Genomic DNA, 21387 nt, shown 5'->3' with positions numbered 1-21387 from the left:
AACTAAATGTTCTTGGCTTTCTTTGGTGAGAACAGGATCTCCCTCTGGGAAAGGTGGGAGGAGGGTGAAAAAGGGAACAGGGGGAGGCCGGTTCCAGCCCCTGTGCTCATGTGAGAGGGACACACAGTGGTTAGTGTGCTGCCTTAACAGAGGGGCTTTGTGCTGCAGCTTCTTCCGGAGCTGCAGCTTCCCAGATGCGTGCTGGCAGGCTCAGGCTGCTTCATCCCTCATACACTTGCTTCTTCCTAACAATAGCAGAGCAAGACAACAATAATTAAAGTAAGAAAATAAAGGAGATGCAGTCAGAGGCTATTCAGAATGTACTCAGATACTTTGTGTATTTGGAGAAGACTGCTTATAATAGATGGAAAAAGAATATTGCATGGAAACAGTGAAACCACTGAAAGCAACAGCCAGAACTGTTTGTTGCAGACCCATTGTGGGTGCAGGCAGAACTCTGACCTGAGACTTTTTCCTTTGTCTGTCCATGAAACCCTTGTTATATCTAGGTCAGGGGAAACCGGCCTCCCTTGAATGGGAGCAGCTGAATAGAGAAGTTTGGTTCCTCCTACTCAGGTCTCAGAGACCCCAGAAGTAGCCCAAGATAGAAGCATCTGACTCTGGGCCCGTCTTCACCACAGAACCCTGGCATAAAGCCTCTTTAGTAACATAAAATGACTCCAGATACAATAACATAATAACCTAAAACGTGGATAGTACCTATCATGCTGCCAGGTATTGATCCAAGATAGATATTTGAGATACTTCAAAAGGTCCATGGAAAAATGGAACTAAAAGATAAGTTTTTGTGTGCAACTAAAGTTTGAAATCTATGTAGTAATTTTTTCATAATACATGTTTCCATGAACTTTTTGAAGTTTGAACCTAGTCAGTTTGGCTCTGGAGTTTATGTTCTTAGCTATTACACTATGCCATCTCCTAGTGGAGCCCTGTCCTTTCTCAGAGTCATTTGAATCATAGGACATAGCCAAGTGATCTGAGAAAATTCAGTGGTTTGAATTACTTGTTTCTATTAAAAGTTTCCTCATCAGCGTCTCTGACTTGGGCTGTACAGAAGAAAGGTATCACCATATATACAAATTGTAACTTTACAAAGGATGCCGATTTTTTTTTTTTTTTATAAATTTAAGGGTGCTTGGGGATTCTTTAAACTTTGTGTAATAAACTACTTTTTAGTAAAGAAAAAAAAAGTAATGGGATTGATTACATTTGTTTTTCTCCCTAAGATGGTGTATGACTACTGCTATGTATCAAAAGTAGGTTATTCATTAGGAACAGTGGATGCCTTGGAGTACTAGGAAGCCCAGTTAAGAGGAATAAATTAGTCAAAGTTTGAAAATATCAAATTTGTACAGAAATATCCTGAAAATAATTTCTTTTTTAATATTTATTTTACTTACTTGAAAGAGTTACAGAGAGCGGTAGAGAGAGAGAGAGAGAGGGAGGGAGAGAGAGAGAGAGAGAGAGAGAGGTCTTCCACCCACTGGTTCACTCCCCAAATGGCCGCAATGGCCGGTGCTGAGCCGATCCAAAGCTGGGAGCCAGGAGCTTCTTCCAGGCAGGTCTCTGATGTGAATACAGGGGCCCAAGAACTTGGGCCATCCTCTGCTGCTTTCCTGGGCAATTAGCAGGGAACTGGATAGGAAGTGGAGTAGCTGGGATTTGAACTGGTGCCCATATAAGATGCTGGTGCTGCAGGCAGGGCTTTAACCACTATGCCATGGTGCTGGCCCTAGAAATAATTTCTCATTGGTTTGTTTTTAGACAAAGTTTTGGACTCTTGAAAAAACGACTAAACCAAGTACTTAGTTCTCTGCTAGTTATGTGAAAAACCCAGGTGGAGTTCTGGTTCCTGGCTTCAGCTGCTTTAGCCCTGGCTGTTGTAGACATTTGGGGAGTGAAAGAGGGTGAAAGAGCTCTCTTGCCATCTGTGTCTCACTCTTTCTCTGTCACTCTGCCTTTCAAATACATAAATCTTAAAAATTTAAAAAGAGAGGAAACTCAATAATATCTTCCTTAGTAAGATCTATCCATTCCACACCATTCATTCATTCATTGATTCAAAAATATCATTTGTTGACCCTTTATATTCCAGTACTATTCTAAGTGCTAAGAGTGTAGTAGGGAGTAAAGGGTTAAAAATTTGTGGCCTCATACAAATTTGTGTGCTTATATTCTAGAGAGTAGAATCTGATAAGTAAAATACATGGTAAGGGGGTCCACATAGTGGCAAACAGTAGGTTAAGTGGCCTCCTGCTATGCCAGCATGAGTGCTGATTTCAACCCTGGCTGCTCTTCCTCAGATCTGGCTCCCTCCTAGTGTGCCTGGGAGAGCAGTGGAAGATGACCCAAGTGCTTGGGTCCCTGCCATCCATGTGGGAGACCTGGATGGAGTTCCTGGTTCCTGGCTTTGGTCTAGCCCAGCCCCTGCCATTGCAGCTATTTGTAGAGTGAATCAGCTGATGAACAATCTATCTCTTCCTGTCTGTCTCTCTTCTGTTTGTATAACTCTGCCTTTCAAATAAAGAAATTAATCTCGGGACTGGCACTGTGGTGTAGTGAGTAAAGCTGCTGACTGCACTGCTGGCATCCCATATGGGTGCTGATTCAAGTCCCAACTGCTCTGCCGCCGATCCAGCTCTCTGCTGTGGCATGGGAAATCAGTAGAAGATGGCCCAAGTGCTTGGGCCCCTGCACCCATGTGGGAGACCCAGAAGAAGCTCCTGGCTTCTGGCTTCGGATTGGCCCAGTTCTGGCCATTGCGACCGTTTCAGGAGAGAACCAGCGGATGGAAGACCTCTTTCTCTCCCTCTCTCTTTCTCTCTGCTTTTGCCTCTCTGTAACTTTGCTTTTCAAATGAATAAATAAATCTTTTTTAAAAAAAGAAATAAATCTTTTAAAAAAAAATAAAACAGGTGAGCATGGAGGACTTGGGATAAGGGAAAATGGAGCCTATAATTTTGAGTAGGATGACCAGGAAATACTATATTGAAGAAGTAATATTTGCATAAAAACCTATAGGAAATGAGCATCTGAGCCATACAGATAGCTAAAGGAAGAGTGACCCAGCAGAGATTTCAAGTTTTCTGGCCCTGGGTCCAGAACCTGTATGATTGATTTGGGGTACAGTGAGGAACAGTGTGACTGGTGTGGGGTAAGCTAGAAGTAGATTAGCAGGCCAAATTGTGTAAGGCTTTGCCATTTAACTTTTACTGTGTCAGTGGGGGGACAATGGATTTTGAGCAGAGAAACAGCATGATCTGATTTATCCTTTTACATAAACACCTTGGGGAGTACATTTGGTGTAGTAGTTAGCTCTGCCTCCTGGAATGCCTGCATCTCATACTGGCACAGTGCCTAGGTTCAAGTCCCAGCTCCACTTCCACGTACAGCTTCTTGTGAATGCATTACCTGGGGGACAGCAGCTCAAGTTCTTGGCCACCTGGCACACATGTGGGAGATCCAAATTGAATTTCAGGCTCCTTTGTCTTTGCCTGGCCCTAGTTGTTGTGGACATTTGGGGAGTGCACCAATAGATGGAAGATCTCCTATCTGTATCTGTCTCTCAAGTAAATAAAAAAAATAAAAAAATAAAAAAAAAAGAATGCTGTTTTCACTGTTGTGTGTTTCCTCAGGGAGACAAGATCAGTTAGGAAACAATAGTCTTCCAGTGAAAATATAGGGTGGATTGGATTAGAGTGAAAGCAGATGAGATGTTGACGAGTGTGGGGTGTGTTTTGAGGATGGAATTAAGAGGATTTGATTGTATGTGAACTGTGTGAGCAAGAGTGGGTGAAGATCACTTCTAAGGTTTTTGGCCCAAGTACCTGAAAGGCTGGTGTCATTTACTGAGATGGAACAGAATGCAGATGAAGCTGATTTGTAGGGGAAAGATAAGAAGCTCAGCTGATGGGCTTGATACATCCACCTCCCATATTAGAGTGCCAATTCAAGGCCTGGCTGCTCTACTACTTATCTCGTTTCTTGCTAATATATTCTAGGAGGCATCAGATAATGAATGACCCAAGAACTTGCGTTTCTGCGACCCACATAGAGTCTGGGGCATGTTAAACTTCAGATGCCTATTGGTATTCAAATGTAGGTGTCTAGTATATAGTTGGTTATACAAATCTGGAATTAGGAAGGAAATTTGGGCTGTTGATGTAAATTTGGGAGTTGTCAATATATGTGTATGTACAACCATGATACTAGATGAGCCCGCTAAGAATGTGAGTCTATAGCCAAGTCAAGAAGTTAGAGGCTTGAGACCTGAGTCCTGGAATTGAAGAGGAACCAGCAAAGGAGATGGCTGTTGAGTAGCCAATGGGGTAGAAAGAAAATCAGGGGAGTGTAGTACCCTGGAAGCCAAGGGGGGAAAGTATTTTACAAATCAGCTGAGTTAAATGCTGCTATTTGACCAAATAAGATGAAGAACAAGAATTGACCACTCAAGGTTGGAGGGGCTTCCTATTCTTTTTTTTTTTTTTTTTTTAAGATTTATTTTATTGATTTGAAAGACAGAGTTACAGAGAGAGGTAGAGACAGAGGGAAAGAGTCTTCCATCTGCTGGTTCACTCCCCAAATGGCTGCAATGGTCGGAGCTGGGCCAATCTGAAGCCAGGAGGCAGGAGCTTCTTCTGGGTCACCCATGTGGGTACAGGGGCCCAGAGACCTGGGCCATCCTCCGCTGCTTTCCTAGGTGCATTAGCAGGGAGCTGGATTGGAAGTGGAGCAGCTGGGTCTCGACCTGGCACCCATATGGAATCCCAGTACTGTAGGCTGGTGCTTTAACCTGCTGCACAACAGTGTCAGCCCCAAGAGGGCTTCCTATTCTTAAATCATGTGGTTATGTTTATAAAGTAGTCTAACTTCTGGTCTCATTGCTAATTTGTCCTGAAAAAATAACACTGGTATTTCTTTTTGTATGAAAGAATTACTAATAATTTCAAATGAAGAATTTTCTTCTGGCCTACTAGAATGTAATACATTGCTGAATGAGTCATTTAGCTGAATGGCTTAGTGAGGATCTGGGATGCATGATGTCTGAGAACACATTCTACTCTCTGGGGAGGCTCTAATACCTCCTGAAAAGGACTTATCAAATCAGGTGCCACTTGTTGCCACCTGTGCTTCCATTCTCTGGAAGATGCACTCATCAGGATTTACAGACCTGTAAAGTCAGAGACAATTAGGGGCCAGTGCTGTGGCGTAGCAGGTAAAGCCACTGCTTGATGTATCAGCATGCCATATGAGTGTTGGTTTGGGTCCCAGCTGCTCCACTTTTTTTTTTTTTTTTTTTTTTTTTACAGGCAGAGTTAGACAGAGAGAGAGACAGAGAGAAAGGTCTTCCTTTTCTGTTGGTTCACCCCCCAGTGGCTGCTGCGGCTGGCGCACCGCGCTGATCCGAAGCCAGGAGCCAGGTGCTTCTCCTGGTCTCCCATGCCTTTCTGGGCCACAGCAGAGAGCTGGACTGGAAGAGGAGCAACCGGGACAGAATCCAGCGCCCCCACTGGGACTAGAACCCAGTGTGCCAGCACCGCAGCCAGAGGATTAGCCTATTGAGCCATGACGCTGGTCCCCGGCTGCTCCACTTCTGATCCAGCTCTCTGCTATAGCCTGGGAAAGCAGTAGAGGATGGCGCCCAAGTCCCTGGGTTCCTGCACCCACATGGGAGACCCAGAAGAAGCTCCTGGCTCCTGGCCGTCTTCAGCTGCTTTCCCAGGTCATTAGCAGGGAGCTGGATCAGAAGTGGAGCAGCTGGTATTGAACCAGCGCCCCTATGGGATGCCAGTGCCACAGCACTGGCCCTCCAGGAATAATTTTCTGACATTCTGTATATATGCAACTTGTACTTTTTAAGCTATCTACTTCTATGTGTATTAAAGAAAATGAGATAACTGCATTACATTAATTCATGGTCTGTCCTAATGTGTCCTTGATGGCATCACACTCAGAGGTAGGAGTGAGGACTCCTATTAGCACACATCATGCCCTTCATTTTGACTCTGGATTTTTTTAATCAATTGCAAGCATATGGGAAGTACATTTAGTTCTGTAGCTATCAGCATGAAGATGTTAGCATAACAGACTGGAATGTGAGAAGCTTAGTAACAGCATTGTGCTTTCTCTCTTGTCTAACCTCTTCCCTACAGGGAATCTTTAACCAGTTTCAATGCAGTAATGAAAAAGTGCTTCCATCTGACACTCTGCGCAGTGCTCTGGCAAAGACTTTCCAGGATGAACAGCGTTTCCAGCTGGGGATTATGGATGATGCTGCGGAGTGCTTTGTAAGTGCTGGCCTCTGGCCCTCTTTGATATGTGGTGGGACTGTTGATGGTCCCCATCAGGGACTGGCTACTTCATGATGGAATTTGCTGTGCCCTGATCTCCACAGTTAGAATTGGGAGTTTCTCTAGTTTTACAGAACTCCAGAGTGTCTCTGACACTGCAATAGCAGATTGCTATTGCGGTGTCAGTCACATAGGGTATATATTATTTTCCTTCAGACATAGTGTCATTTTGTGCTTGCTACTGCATAAAAAAGTGGCTTTCACCTTCAGAGGAGTGACAGCTCATTAAAGCACAAATTTTAAGTGTACTCCCAGAGTTTCTCATTCAGTAGCATGGGGTGGGTTCCAAAAATACCCATCTCTAACAAGTTCCTAGGGGATCCTGATATTGGATGAAGCTGGGAACCACAAGTTTTGAACTCCTCCGTTTCTTTCTTTCTTTCTTTCTTTCTTTTTTTTTTTTTTAATTTTTTTTTTTTGACAGGCAGAGTGGACAGTGAGAGAGAGAGACAGAGAGAAAGGTCTTCCTTTGCCGCTGGTTCACCCTCCAATGGCCGCCATGGTCGTGTGCTGTGGCCGGCGCACCGCACTGATCCGATGGCAGGAGCCAGGTACTTATCCTGGTCTCCCATGGGGTGCAGGGCCCAAGTACTTGGGCCATCCTCCACTGCACTTCCTGGCCACAGTAGAGAGCTGGCCTGGAAGAGGGGCAACCGGGACAGAATCTGGCGCCCTGACCGGGACTAGAACCCGGTGTGCCGGCGCTGCAAGACGGAGGATTAGCCTAGTGAGCCGTGGCGCCAGCCTATTGAACTCCTCCGTTTCTAAAGATAATTGGGCAGGGAATAACTGAGTCCCTGGCACAAGTGTGATATACTTTATAGACAGCTACATTGCACCAAATAACTTTAGTAGAAGATACTGACTCTTTTGAACTCTATGCTCCTTCAACCTTCAAAAAGTTTTCTGTTGTACAACTGTTAAAAATATCTGAATGTGATATACACCCCACTACAGGGTAAAAATTGGGCCCAAATCAGAGGTACCCCTGGGAACCTGGATCACTGATACTTGCTGGTAGGAATCTGAAAGAATATAGCTATTCTGGAAAACAGTTTGGCAGTTTCTCTCTCTCTCTCTCTCTCTCTCTCTCTCTCTCTCTCTTTCTTTCTCTTTTAAGATTAATTTATTTATTTGAAAGGCAGAGTTACACAGAGGCAGGGAAAGAGAAAGAGGGAGAGAGAGGTAGGTAGGTCTTCCATATGCTGGTTCACTCCCCAGTTTGCTGCAACGGCTAGAGCTGGGCCAGTCTGAAGCCAGGGTCCAGGAGCTTCTTGCCAGTCTCCCACAAGGGTGCATGGGCCCAAGGACTTGGGCCATCTTCCTCTGCTTTCTCAGGCCATAGCAGAGAGCTGGATCAGAAGTGGAGCAGCTGGGACTCAAACCGGCGGCCCATATTGGATGCTGGTACTGCAGGTGGTGGCTTTACGTGATACCACAGCGCTGGCCCCTTGGCAGTTTCTTAAAAAACTAAAAATGCATGCCATCATATGGTCTAGCAGTTGGATTCCTGGACATGTATTCCAGAAATGAAAACTTAATATGAAAATCTATATGTGAATCTTCATGGAAGCTTTATACATAATAGTAAAAAATGGAAGCAACCCAGATGTTCTTCAGGGGTACATGATTAAAATAAAGTGAGCTATTGATTTGTTTAATAATTTGAATGAATCTCAAGGGAATAATGCTGAATGAAAATGCAATCTCAAAAGATTATGTACTGTATCGTCCCATTTACATGGCATTCTTGAAATAACACATTGATAGAGATGGGAAAACACATTAGTGGTTGCTATAGATTAGAGATGATTTGGATGGATAAGGCTATAGAGGGGGTAATATGAGATAGTGTGGTGATGGAATTTTTGTATATCTTGATTGTGTACAATCACATATACATGTATCACATGTATTACATGACTGTACATGTGATAACATTGCATAGAGCTACACACACACAAATAAGTGCATGTAAAACTGCTGAAATTTGAATAAACTGGATTATATAACTATACATTTCCTGGTTTTGATATTGTTCTAAAGCTTTTTTTTTTTTAATTAGAGATATTCCTGTTTTCTAGTAGGGTTGCTATTTCTCTGGGTAAACTGCTTTACCAATTCGTACATTTGTCTTTTAAGTATTATTGATGCTGTTTTTGTTCTTTTCCTGTCAGGAAAACCTCCTGATGAGAATTCACTTCCACATTGCTGATGAGACCAAAGAGGATATATGTACTGCCCAACACTGCATATCTCACCAGAAATTTGCAATGACGTTGTTTGAGCAGGTGAACCCTATCTATATCCACATCTCTTCTTTGACGTTTTATCCAAGAACACCTTATTCATGGGGTCTGGGGTGTTAAATGGGTGCCAGGACAGTTCATGACCATGATTGCTTGGTTGTGCTTTCTTCTCTCCTGCCTAGTGTGTATGTACCAGCTGCGGTGCCACTTCTGATCCGCTGCCTTTCATCCAGATGGTGCATTACATCTCTACCACTTCACTTTGGTGAGTCTTAGAGGTGTTGTTGTTTAAGATTTATTTATTTATTTACTTGAAGGGTAGAGTTACAGACAGAGAGATCTTCCATTCACTGGTTCGCTCCCCACATGGCCACAATGGCTGGGGCTAGGCCAAACAGGAGCCAGGAGTCAGGAGCTTCATCCAGGTCTCTCATGTGTTTTCAGGGGCCCAAGCACTTGGGCTGTCTCTACTTCCCTTCCAAGGTGCATTAGCAAGGAGCTGGATTGGAAGTGGAGCAGCCAGGACTCCAACTGGTACCCATATGGGATGCCAGCATTAAAGGTGGCGTTTTAACCCATTGCACCACAATGTTGGCCCCCTTACAGGGTTTTCTGTTGAACCTTCAGGCACTTTATCAGTTGGCTGGGTTTTAACTGAAGGCAACCAAATACTTTATATCGTTATTGCTGAGTCTATGCTATATTGCAGGAATTCAGAACAGTAATTTTAAAATAACCTTTGTTCTCCTTCTTTCTTCTCCCAAACTTCCCGTTTTCTTTTTTCTTTTTTAAAGATTTATTTATTTATTTGAGAGGCATAGTTACAGACAGAGGGAGAGTCAGAGAGAGGTCTTCTATCTGCGGGTTCGCTCCCCAGTGACTGCTATGGCCGGAGCTGGGCTGATCTGAAGCCAGGAGCCAAGAGCTTCTGGGTCTCCCATGTGGGTGCAGGGGCCCAAACATTTGGGCCATCCTCTACTGCTTTCCCAGGCAATCAGTAGGAAGCTGTTTCAGAAGTGGAGCAGCCGAGAATTGAACTGGTGCCCATATGGGGTGCCAGCACCGTAGACGGATGCTTAACCTACTATGCCACAGCACCAGCCCTTGAATCTCCCCTTTTCTTAGGCTCAGTTCTGGCCAGCAAAGTGGAAGGAGGAATGAGGATTTTATGAGCTTTGGGTATAGGGATAGATAGAGGCATTCACTGTATGTGTGGGACACTGAGGCGGGTCAGGACATGGGGCTATGATATGTGGGCAGAGGATGAAAGTCAAACATGTGAATTAGAAATTCACATGATTGAATTGTTTTATTTACCTATAACTCAATGCAACTCCTACTGTCATCTTCTTACTTTCCCCATCCTGAAGCAACCAGGCTATTTGTATGCTGGAAAGACGAGAAAAGCCTTCCCCAAGCATGTTTGGTGAGCTACTGCAGAATGCCAGCACTATGGGAGATCTGCGCAACTGTCCTGTGAGTCAAGTCAGGGCTGGAATTCAGGATGGGAAGGCAAACCCTGAGGTCAGTGGAATTGAGGCAGAGCTGATGGGAAATGTGTTGAACAAGCCTTTTATGTAAATATGTTTCAGAGCAACTGTGGAGAGAGGATCCGGATTCGCCGTGTACTGATGAATGCTCCGCAGATTATTACAATTGGGCTGGTATGGGACTCGGACCACTCAGACTTGGCAGAGGACGTCATCCACAGCCTGGGCACCTGCCTTAAGCTGGGAGATGTAAGTGATAGTTACCCTTTTCTGTGACTTAGAGTTCTGTGTCTTAGCATTATTCAAGGGTAGAGAACCCTGAATAAAAAAGTATGTCCTAGATGACACATACAGTGTTTCAGACGGATACACGTGCATCTGTGTACACAGATATGTGTGCACGTGTGTACATGCTCACATATTTCCTTGTATAGATGGCAAAGGTGTTTTAATAGAAATGGGATAACCTTAGCCTTGAGAGACAGGATGAGGAAAGGTTTGCTTCTGATGAAAATCAATCAATTTATAGAGTTGTTGCATGCTCTACTCAGTATTAGTTTATAGCAGTGTAGAGTTCAGATGTGTATTCAACTATGGAATGTGGTTAGGTGTGAACAGGAGTGAACAGTCCTGACTAGAGCTGCTGTGGAAACTGAAGGAGGTAAAGTTGGTGACTTGAACTCAAGAGTGAAATTCACAGTGAGGAACCAGAAGGTAACAAAACAGCTTGGTGAGAATTTAGTTTCTTGTGAACCTATTCAGGGATATAAACAGGGAAAAATACTTCAGACCTGGGTCTCTACCATGTCAGCCCTATGTTCCAGTGTAGATGAAGCCAGAGTTTTCTTTTAGTTCAAGAAGAACTAGAAACTTTTGGTTTTATTTCTACCAGTTTCTCTCTGAGATAGTCCTATGATTAAGAAGAGCCTTCCTTGTTTTTTCATGTCATTAAGCTATGATTGAGAATGAAAGAACTATCTGGGATCTTACTTTAGGTCTATTTCCCAAGGAATCTCTTTTTTTAATTTTTAAAATTTACTTGAAATGCAGAGTTTGAGAGGCAGAGAAAGCAAGGGAGAGGGAGAGGGAGAGGGAGAGAGAGAGAGAGAGAGAGAATCTTCCATCTGCTGATTCACTTCCCAAATGGCCGCAATGGCTGGAGCTGGGCTGATTCGAAACCAGGAACTAGGAGACTGGAACTTCTTCCAGGTCTCTGACCTGGGTGCAGGGGCCCAAGGACTTAGGCCATCTTTTACTGCTTTCTCAGGACATAGCAGGCTGGATTGGAAATTAAGCAGCTGGGACACTTGAACCGATGCCCATATGGGATGCTTGCACTGCAGGCAGCAGCTTTACCTGCTACGCCACAGTGCTGGTTCCCTCCCAAGGAATCTGATCTGAGTAGACTATGCACAATTAAAACTCCTTTTCAAAAATTCCTTTTATCTATATGATGTGTCCTTTAATAATTATTATTGTTGTTTTCTCAACCAGAGAAGTTCTTCAAGATCAGAATCCTTTTCCACAAAATTTTTGGTGTGTCTTTTAGCACTTAGGACAGTGCTGCACACTTAGGAATTGAAATGTTGATAACCAGTGTGACTGTACTGGTATTGCTTCTGCTAAGGGCTTTCTTCCTTCCACTTAGGTTTTCATAGGATAGTTCCATTTATGGTAAAGAAACCTTTGAAACTTAGGAGTTTTTTTTCCCTCCTCAGCTTTTCTGATCCTCTCATGTTAGGCTCCAGTAAAAAAAATATTATTGAAGGGATGAAGAAACAGAAGAAACATCACCACCGTACCAGTTTACTGGCCACTATCTGTCTTGTTTTTCTTTTTTTTTTTTTTAAACCTTTTTAGAGTTTTTTCTGATAATTGATTTGCACTATCAAAAAAAGCTTAGACTGGAAGGAGGAGAGGCAAGTCAGTATCTTTTTTTTTTTTTAAAGACTTATTTATTTGAAAGTCAGAGTTACAGATAAAGAGGCAGAGAGAGGGAGAGAGGAAGAGAGAGAGTCTTCCATTCCCACTGGTTCACTCCCTAAATGGCCACAAAGCTCATGCCTGGACTAGGCCAAAGTCAGGAGACAGGCGCTTCATCTGGTTTCTCCCACACTGGGGCAGGGGCCCAACAACTACTTTGGCCATCTTTCGATGCTTTCCCAAGATGTATGAGCAGGGAGTTGTATGGGAAGTCAGCAGCCCACAGAGGATGCCAGCGCTGCAGATGACAGCTTAACCTGCTGTGCCACCGTGCCGGCCCCACAATTCAGTATTTTAATTAAGAAATGTAGATTGAGTCTACTGAGAGGTGATGTGAGATGGTTGAGTATATGATAATTCCCTGCTTTTTCTTCTTTCCCCAAAGCTGTTTTTCAGAGTGACTGATGACCGGGCCAAGCAGTCTGAACTGTACTTAGTAGGAATGATCTGTTACTATGGCAAACATTATTCTACGTTCTTTTTTCAAACAAAGATCCGCAAATGGATGTATTTTGATGATGCTCATGTCAAGGAGGTAAGAATAGTCACGTCTTCCTTGAGGTTTTTGGTGACTGCAGCAAAAAAACAAAGATAATTATTTATCTTCAGTGTTTCATTTTCATAATTTTGGGTGGTAATCCTCCAGCCTCTGTAAGACATAAGAGGCATACACACACACACAGGGGAAGACAAACAAACCAGCTTCCATCCACTGATACATTCTCCAAATGTTGGTAACAAGTGGGACTGGGAAGCTGGAACTCAATCTGGATCTGATGTGGGTGGCAGGAGCCCAACTACTTGAACTATTACATATTGTCGCCCAGGGTTCGTACTGGCAGGAAACTAGTCCTGAGAGCCTGTGCTGGGACTCAAAACCCAGTCTCTTCAGTATGGGATACAAGCGTCTTAACTGCTAGGCCAAATGTCTGACTCAAAGTTCGTTTTTTCAGTGTGTTAATTGTTTGTTTTGAATTGCAACAGTGTAATGCCTCAAAATGGGTTATAAGGTTGACACAGTTGTAAATCTTAGAATTATTAGTGGATGATATTTCATCTCAGGCATCTGTGAATTATTTTTCAATTGTTAGAAGTGCCCTATCACAGATTTACATTCTGAGGAGATAGTATAGGGAAAACACATAATGGTACTTAATGCAAGAAACTTGGTACTATCTAAAGCTCAGAATCTGGCTGAAGTGGTTTAGGTCATCTGCAAGAGTAGGAAGCCCGCTGTTATGATGTTAGCAGCTAGGCCAGGGACTGCTGACCATAATCTACACTAAGTCATGTTCTTTTTATTTTTTTTTTTTTTCAGAGATTTATTTATTTATTTATTTATTTGAAAGGCAGAGTTAGAGAGAGACAGAGAGAGGGAAAGATCTTCCATCTACTGGTTCACTCCCCGAATGGTCACAATGGTTGGAGCTGCACCTATCCAAAGCCAGGAACCAGGAGATTCTTCCAGGTCTCCCATGCGGGTGCAGGGGCCCAAGGACTTGGGCCATCTTCTTCTGCTTTCTCAGGGCATAGCAGAGAGCTGGATCAGAAGTGGAGCAGCCAGGACTCGAACCGGCACCCATATGGGATGCCAGCATTGCAACCGACGGCTTTACCCAATACACCACAGCACCGGCCCCAATTCATGTTCTTTAAGCAATGTTTTCCTCAAATAATAGTCTTTGTCAAATTCCTACATTCTTTTTTGCCTCTTTTTTGCTGTTGACTTGTTTATTTATTTATTTGCATTTATTTAAAATATAGAGTTACAGAGAAAGAGAGGCAGAGGCAGAGAGATCTTCAATTCACTGGTTCACTCCCCAAATGGCTACATTGGCCAGGGCTAGTCCGGGCCAAAGCCAGTAGCCAGAAGCTTTATCTGGGATTCCCACATGCATGCAGGGTTCCAAGCACTTGGGCTGTCCTTAGCTGCTTTCCCAGGCATTTTACCAGGGAGCTGAATCAGAAGTGGAGCAAGTGGGACTTGAACTAGTGCCCTTATGGGATGCCGGCATTGCAAGTGGCGGCTTAACCCACTACACTGCAACATTGTTCCTCCTTTTTTGCTGTTTTTGAATTTGGGGTGACTTATATGAATTCTCTGAGCTTTAGGTATTTTTAATAAAAAATACCCTTACAAATTATTTTTTTTAACTTTTATTTAGTAAATATAAATTTCCAAAGTACAGTTTATGGATTACAATGGCTTCCCCCCAATAACTTCCCTCCCATCTCCCGCTCCCTCTCCCATTCCATTCACATCAAGATTCATCTTCAATCATCTTTATATACAGAAGATCAATTTAGTATATATTAAGTAAAGATTTCATCACTTTGCACCCACACAGAAACACAAAGTGTAAAATACTGTTTCAGTACTAGTTATAGCATTACTTCACATTGGACAACACATTAAGGACAGATCCCACATGAGGAGTAAGTACACAGTGACTCCTGTTGTTGACTTAACAATTTGACACTCTTGTTTATGGTGTTAGTAATCTCCCTAAGCTCTAGTCATGAGTTGCCAAGGCTATGGAAGCCTTTTGAGTTTGCTGATTTCAATCTTATTCAGACAGGGTCATAGTCAAAGTAGAAGTTCTCTCCTCCCTTCAGAGAAAGGTACCTCCTTCTTTTTTTTCTTTTTTTTCTTTTTTTTTTTTTTTGACAGGCAGAGTGGACAGTGAGAGAGAGAGACAGAGAGAAAGGTCTTCCTTTGCTGTTGGTTCACCCTCCAATGGCCGCCATGGCCGGCGTGCTGCAGCCAGTGCACCGCGCTGATCCGATGGCAGGAGCCAGGTACTTATTCTGGTCTCCCATGGGTGCAGGGCCCAAGCACTTGGGCCATCCTCCACTGCCTTCCCGGGCCACAGCAGAGAGCTGGCCTGGAAGAGGGGCAACTGGGACAGAATCTGGTGCCCCGACCGGGACTAGAACCCGGTGTGCCAGCGCCGCAAGGCGGAGGATTAGCCTAGTGAGCCATGGCGCCGGCCGAAAGGTACCTGCTTCTGTGATGGCCCTGTTCTTTCCACTGGGATCTCACTCACAGAAATCTTTCATTTAGGTCTTCTTCTTCTTCTTCTTCTTCTTTCTTCTTTCTTCTTTCTTCTTTCTTCTTCTTCTTTCTTTTTTTTTTTTTTTTTTGCCAGAGTGTCTTGGCTTTCTATGCCGAAAATACTGTCATGGGCTCTTCAGCCAGATCCAAATGCCTTAAGGGCTGATTCTGAGGCCAGAGTGCTATTTAGGACATCTGCCATTCTATGAATCTGCTGTGTATCCCGCTTCCCATGTTGGATCGTTCTCTCCCTTTTTTATTCTATCAGTTAGTATTAGCAGACACTAGTCTTGTTTGTGTGATCCCTTTGACTCTTAGACCTATCAGTGTGATCAATTGTGAACTGAAGTTGATCACTTGAACTAGTGAGATGGCATTGGTACATGCCACCTTGATGGGATTGTATTGGAATCCCCGGCACATTTCTAACTCCACCATTTGGGGCAAGTCCAATTGAGCATGTCCCAAATTGTACATCTCCTCCCTCTCTTATTCCCACTCTTATATTTAACAGGGATCACTTTTCAGTTAAATTTAAACACCTAAGAATAATTGTGTGTTAATTACAGAGTTCAACCAATAGTACTAGAACAAAAAAAAATACTAAAAGGGATAAAGTATTACATTGTACATCAACAGCCAGGACAAGGGCTGATCAAGTCACTGTTTCTCATAGTGTCCATTTCACTTCAACAGGTTTCCCCTTTGGTGCTCAGTTAGTTGTCGCCGATCAGGGAGAACATATGATATTTGTCCCTTTGGGACTGGCTTAATTCACTCAGCATGATGTTTTCCAGATTCCTCCATTTTGTTGCAAATGACCAGATTTCATTGTTTTTGACTGCTGTATAGTATTCTATAGAGTACATGTCCCATTATTTCTTTATCCAGCCTACTGTTGATGGGGATTTAGGTTGGTTCCAGGTCTTAGCTATTGTAATTTGAGCTGCAGTAAACATTGATGTGCAGACAGCTTTTTTGTTTGCCAATTTAATTTCCTTTGGGTAAATTCCAAGGAGTGGTATGGCTGGGTTGTATGGTAGGGTTATATTCAGGTTTCTGGGGAATCTCCAGACTGACTTCCATAGTGGCTTAACCAGTTTGCATTCCCACCAACAGTGGGTTAGTGTCCCTTTTCCCCTCATCCTCTCCAGCATCTGTTGTTGGTAGATTTCTGAATGTGAGCCATTCTAACCGGGGTGAGGTGAAACCTCATTGTGGTTTTGATTTGCATATCCCTGATTGCTAGTGATCTTGAACATTTTTTCATGTGTCTGTTGGCCATTTGGATTTCCTCTTTTGAAAAATGTCTATTGAGGTCCTTGGCCCATCTTTTGAGTGGGTTGTCTGTTTTGATGTTGTGGAGTTTCTTGATTTCTTTTTAAATTCTGGTTATCAACCCTTTATCTGTTGCATAGTTTGCAAATATTTTTTCCCATTCTGTCCATTGCCTCTTCACTTTCCTGACTGTTTCTTTTGAAATACAGAAACTTCTCAATTTATTTATTTATTTATTTTTATTTATTTATTTATTTTATTTTTGACAGGCGGAGTGGACAGTGAGAGAGAGAGAGACAGAGAGAAAGGTCTTCCTTTTGCCATTGGTTCACCCTCCAATGGCTGCCGTGGCTGGTGCGCTATGGCAGGCACATCGCGCTGATCCGAAGCCAGGAGCCAGGTGCTTCTCCTGGTCTCCCATGGGTGCAGGGCCAGGTGCTTCTCCTGGTCTCCCATGGGTGCAGGGCCCAAGGACTTGGGCCATCCTCCACTGTACTCCCTGGCCACAGCAGAGAGCTGGCCTGGAAGAGGGGCAACTGGGACAGAGTCCGGTGCCCCGACCGGGACTAGAACCCGGTGTGCTGGTGCCGCAAGGCGGAGGATTAGCCTAGTGAGCCGCGGCGCCTGCCCAGAAACTTCTCAATTTGATGCAATCCCAAAGTTAATTTTGGCTTTGACTGCCTGGCTTCCAGGTCTTTTCCAAGAAGTCTTTGCCAGTACCTATATCTTACAGGGTTTCTCCAATGTTCTCTAATAATTTGATGGTGTCGGGTCGTAGATTTAAGTCTTTAATCCATGTTGAGTGGATTTTTTTAAGGTGAAAGGTAGGGCTCTTGCTTCATGCTTCTGCACGTGGAAATCCAATTTTCCCAGCACCATTTATTGAATAGACTGTCTTTACTCCAGGGATTGGTTTTGGATCCTTGATCAAATATAAGTTGGCTGTAGATGTTTGGATTGATTTCTGGTGTTTCTATTTTGTTCCATTGGTTTATCCATCTGTTTCTGTACCAGAACCATGTTGTTTTGATAGCAACTGCCCTGCAGTATGTCCTGAAATCTGGTATTGTGATGCCTCCATCTTTGTTTTTGTTGTACAAGATTGCTTTAGCTATTCGAGGTCTCCTGTGTCTCCATATGAATTTCAGCATCATTTTTTTCAGATCTGAGAAGAATGTCTTCAGTATTTTGATTGGTATTGCATTGAATCTATAAATTGCTTTTGGGAGAATGGACATTTTGATGATATTGATTCTTCCAATCCATGAGCATGGAAGATTTTTTTATTTTTTGGTATCCTCTTCTATTTCTTTCTTTAAGGTTTTGTAATTTTCATCATAGAGATCTTTAACGTCCTTGGTTAAGTTTATTCCAAGGTATTTGATTGTTTTTGTAGTTATTATGAATGGGATTGATCTTAGAAGTTCTTTCTCAGCCTTGGCATTGCCTGTGTATACAATGGCTGTTGATTTTTGTGCATTGACTTTATATCCTGCTACTTTGCCAAACTCTTCTATGAGTTCCAATAGTCTCTTAGTAGAGTTCTTTGGATCCCCTAAATAAATAATCATATCATCTGAAAAGAAGGATAGTTTGAGTTCTTCCTTCCCAATTTGTATCCCTTTAATTTCTTTTTCTTGCCTAATAGCTCTGGCTAAAACTTCCAGAACTATATTGAATAGCAGTGGTGAGAGTGGTCATCCCTGTCTGGTACCAGATCTCAGTGGAAATGCTTCCAACTTTTCCCCATTCAATAGGATGTTGGCCATGGGTTTTTCATAAATTGCTTTGATTGTATTGAGGAATGTTCCTTCCATACCCAGTTTGCTTAGAGTTTTCATTATGAAAGGGTGTTGTGTTGTATTTTATCACATGCTTTCTCTGCGTCTATTGAGATAATCATATGGTTTTTCTTCTGCAGTCTGTTAATGTGGTGTATCACATTGATTGTTTTGTGAATATTGAACCATCGCTGCATACCAGGGATAAATCCCCACTTGGTCTGGGTGGATGATCTTTGTGATGTGTTGTTGGTTTCTATTGGCCAGAATTTTATTGAGGGATATTGGTTTGTAGTTTTTTTTTTTTTTTTTTTTTTTTGACAGGCAGAGTGGACAGTGAGAGAGAGAGACAGAGAGAAAGGTCTTCCTTTTGCTGTTGGTTCACCCTCCAATGGCCGCCGCGGCCGGCGCACCGTGCTGATCCGATGGCAGGAGCCAGGAGCCAGGTGCTTTTCCTGGTCTCCCATGGGGTGCAGGGCCCAAGCACCTGGGCCATCCTCCATTGCACTCCCTGGCCACAGCAGAGAGCTGGCCTGGAAGAGGGGCAACCGGGACAGAATCCGGCGCCCCAACCGGGACTAGAACCCGGTGTGCTGGTGCCGCTAGGCGGAGGATTAGCCTAGTGAGCCGCGGCGCCGGCCTGTAGTTCTCTTTCAATGCTGCATCTTTTTTCCGGCTTAGGAATTAAGGTAATGCTGGCTTCATAGAAAGAATTTGGGAGGATTCCATTTTTTTCGATTGTTCTGAATAGTTTGAGAAGAATTGGAGTTAGTTCTTCTTTAAATGTCTGGTAGAATTCAGCAGTGAATCCATCTGGTCCTGGGGTTTTCTTTGTTGGGAGGGCCTTTATTACTGTTTCAATTTCTGTCTCAGTTATGGGTCTGTTTAGGTTTTCTGTGTCTTCCTGATTCAATCTAGGTAGGTTGCATGTGTCCAGGAATCTATCCATTTCTGATAGATTTCCCTGTTTGCTGGCATACAAGTCCTTGTAGTAATTTCTGATGATTCTTTTTATTTCTGTGGTGTCTGTTGTTACGTTTCCTTTTTCATCTCTGATTTTATTGATTTGGGTGTTTTCTCTTTTTTTTTAGTTAGTTGAGCCAATGGGGTGTCAATTTTGTTTATTTTTTGAAAAAAACAGCTCCTCATTTGGCTGATTTTTTGTAATGTTTTTTTGGATTCAATCCTGTTGATTTCTTCTCTGATTTTAATTATTTCTCTTCTCCTACTAGATTTGGGTCTGGTTTGCTACAGATTTTCTAGATCCTTGAGATGAATTGAAAGCTCATTTATTTGGTGCCTTTCCAATTTCTTGATGTAGGCACCTATTGATATAAACTTTCCTCTTAACACTGCTTTTGCTGTATCCCATAAGTTTTGGTATGTTGTGCTGTTATCCTCATTTACTTCCAGAAAGTTTTTGATTTCTCTTTTGATTTCTTCTATGACCTATTGTTCATTCAGGAGCATGTTGTTCAATCTCCATGTGTTTGCATATGCTCTAGGGATTACTGAGTTGATAATTTCCAACTTCATTCCTCTATGGTTTGAGAAGCTGCATTGTATGATTCTAATTCTTTTGAATTTGCTGAGACTTGCTTTATGGCGTAGCGTGTGGTCAATCCTAGAGTAGTTTCCATGTACTGCTGAGAAGAATGTAAATGCTTTATGTGTAGGATGAAAAGTTCTGTAGATATCTGTTAGATCCATTTGGGCTATAGTGTCGTTTAAATCTACTGTCTCCTTGTTGATCTTCTGTCCTGTTGATCTGTCTATTTCTGAGAGTGGAGTATTAAAGTCCCCCAGTACTATTGTATTGGGGTCTAAGTCTCCCTTTAAGTCCCTTAACAAACCTTTTAAATAAACTGGTGCCCTGTAATTAGGTGCATATACATTGATAATCGTTATATCTTCCTGTTGAATTGATCCCTTAATCATTATATAGTGTCCCTCTTTGTCTCTCTTAACAGTTTTTGTGTTAAAGTTTATTTTGTCTGATATAAGATGGCTACGCCCGCTCTTTTTTCATTTCTGTTGGCATTGTATATCTTTTTCCAGCCTTTCACTTTCAGTCTGTATGCATCTTTGTTGGAAAGATGTGTTTTTTGTAAGCAGCAAATAGGTTTTGTTCCTTAACCCAATCAGCCAATCGGTGTCTTCTAACTGGACAGTTCAGGCCATTAATGTTCAGTGTGAGTATTGATAAGTAGTAACTTTGCCCTGCCATTTCCCAAAGATATTTTCGAATATATGCTTTGAACTTCCTGTGATCTTTTGCTGTGAGGTTTCCTTCCTTTACCTTCTTTCATATTGATGACCGTGTTTCTGTGTTTCTGTGTGTAACACATCTTTAAGCATCTTTTGCAGGGCTAGAGGAGTGGCAACAAATTCTTTCAATTTCTGTTTGTTATGAAAGGTCTTTATTTCACCTTCATTCACAAATCCTTACAAATTATTAAATAATATTTTATGTGAAAAGCATATAAAAATGCATCTATTATGAATATGAATGAAGTACTATCCAGTTGTCCAATGTGAAGAGCATGCCATCTGAGAATGCCACTAGCTCGAGCTTAAGTTGGGACGAGTTTGGGGATTTGGTTGGATTATGGTTTCCATGGCTGTTCTGTCACTAGGCTTTCCACTGTGCTAGTGGAGCTGAATCCCTTGGTAAGTCCAGAAGGTTCAGCCGTCTATTCTAGGCAGGTTGACATTTCATGTCCTGCCATGAGTGAACTCTGAAACTGAATGTCATTTATTCTAATGCAGTATGTGAGAGAGTCTCTGTCCCCTCTTCAGCTTCATAAAAGTAATTTTAATATTTGGAGGAAAATTATGGATATGCAAATTTCAAGTGAGTGCTTTAATCTGATGTCTATAAAAAGAAATTGATCCCCAAGGTGGGTGAAGTATATAGAATATCTACCTTTGAAAACTTGTATTTCATAACTAAGTTGATGTTTCACAGAAATAAAATTAATTCTATTTATTCTTCCTTATAGAATTTTAGTGCTTTCTAAAAGGATTTAGCAAAAAATTTATAAAATATTAATTATATTTAAATGTAAGATTTGTTGTCTTTTTACACAATTCTTCTGTTTTCATCTCTTTTATTTTCTTTAGAAAAAAACACAAAGATGTGTTTTAAATTATGGGTATGAAATATAACTGTCATATTTT

General features: G+C 42.4%; 1 protein-coding gene across 50 annotated transcripts in view; it reads left to right on the top strand.

Annotated features, from left to right (window-relative positions):
- Positions 1-21387, top strand: part of USP54 (ubiquitin specific peptidase 54) — a 148071-nt gene that overhangs the window by 83070 nt on the left and 43614 nt on the right. For all 50 annotated transcript variants that reach the window (XR_016220956.1, XR_016220957.1, XR_016220950.1 and 47 more), the window contains 6 exons: positions 6174-6308; positions 8549-8662; positions 8803-8885; positions 9991-10096; positions 10213-10359; positions 12479-12628. Coding sequence is in view for 34 of the 50 variants with exons in the window: in XM_089313451.1 (XP_089169577.1) it covers positions 6174-6308; positions 8549-8662; positions 8803-8885; positions 9991-10096; positions 10213-10359; positions 12479-12628 (735 nt within the window). In the remaining 16 variants the exon portion in view is untranslated. The remainder of the gene's footprint in view (positions 1-6173; positions 6309-8548; positions 8663-8802; positions 8886-9990; positions 10097-10212; positions 10360-12478; positions 12629-21387) is intronic.

This window comes from Oryctolagus cuniculus, chromosome 15, assembly GCF_051225735.1.
Source record: "Oryctolagus cuniculus isolate XC-2025 breed Fujian yellow rabbit chromosome 15, ASM5122573v1, whole genome shotgun sequence".
Taxonomy (NCBI): Eukaryota; Metazoa; Chordata; class Mammalia; order Lagomorpha; family Leporidae; genus Oryctolagus; species Oryctolagus cuniculus.
This window is presented reverse-complemented; position numbering and strand designations above follow the sequence as displayed.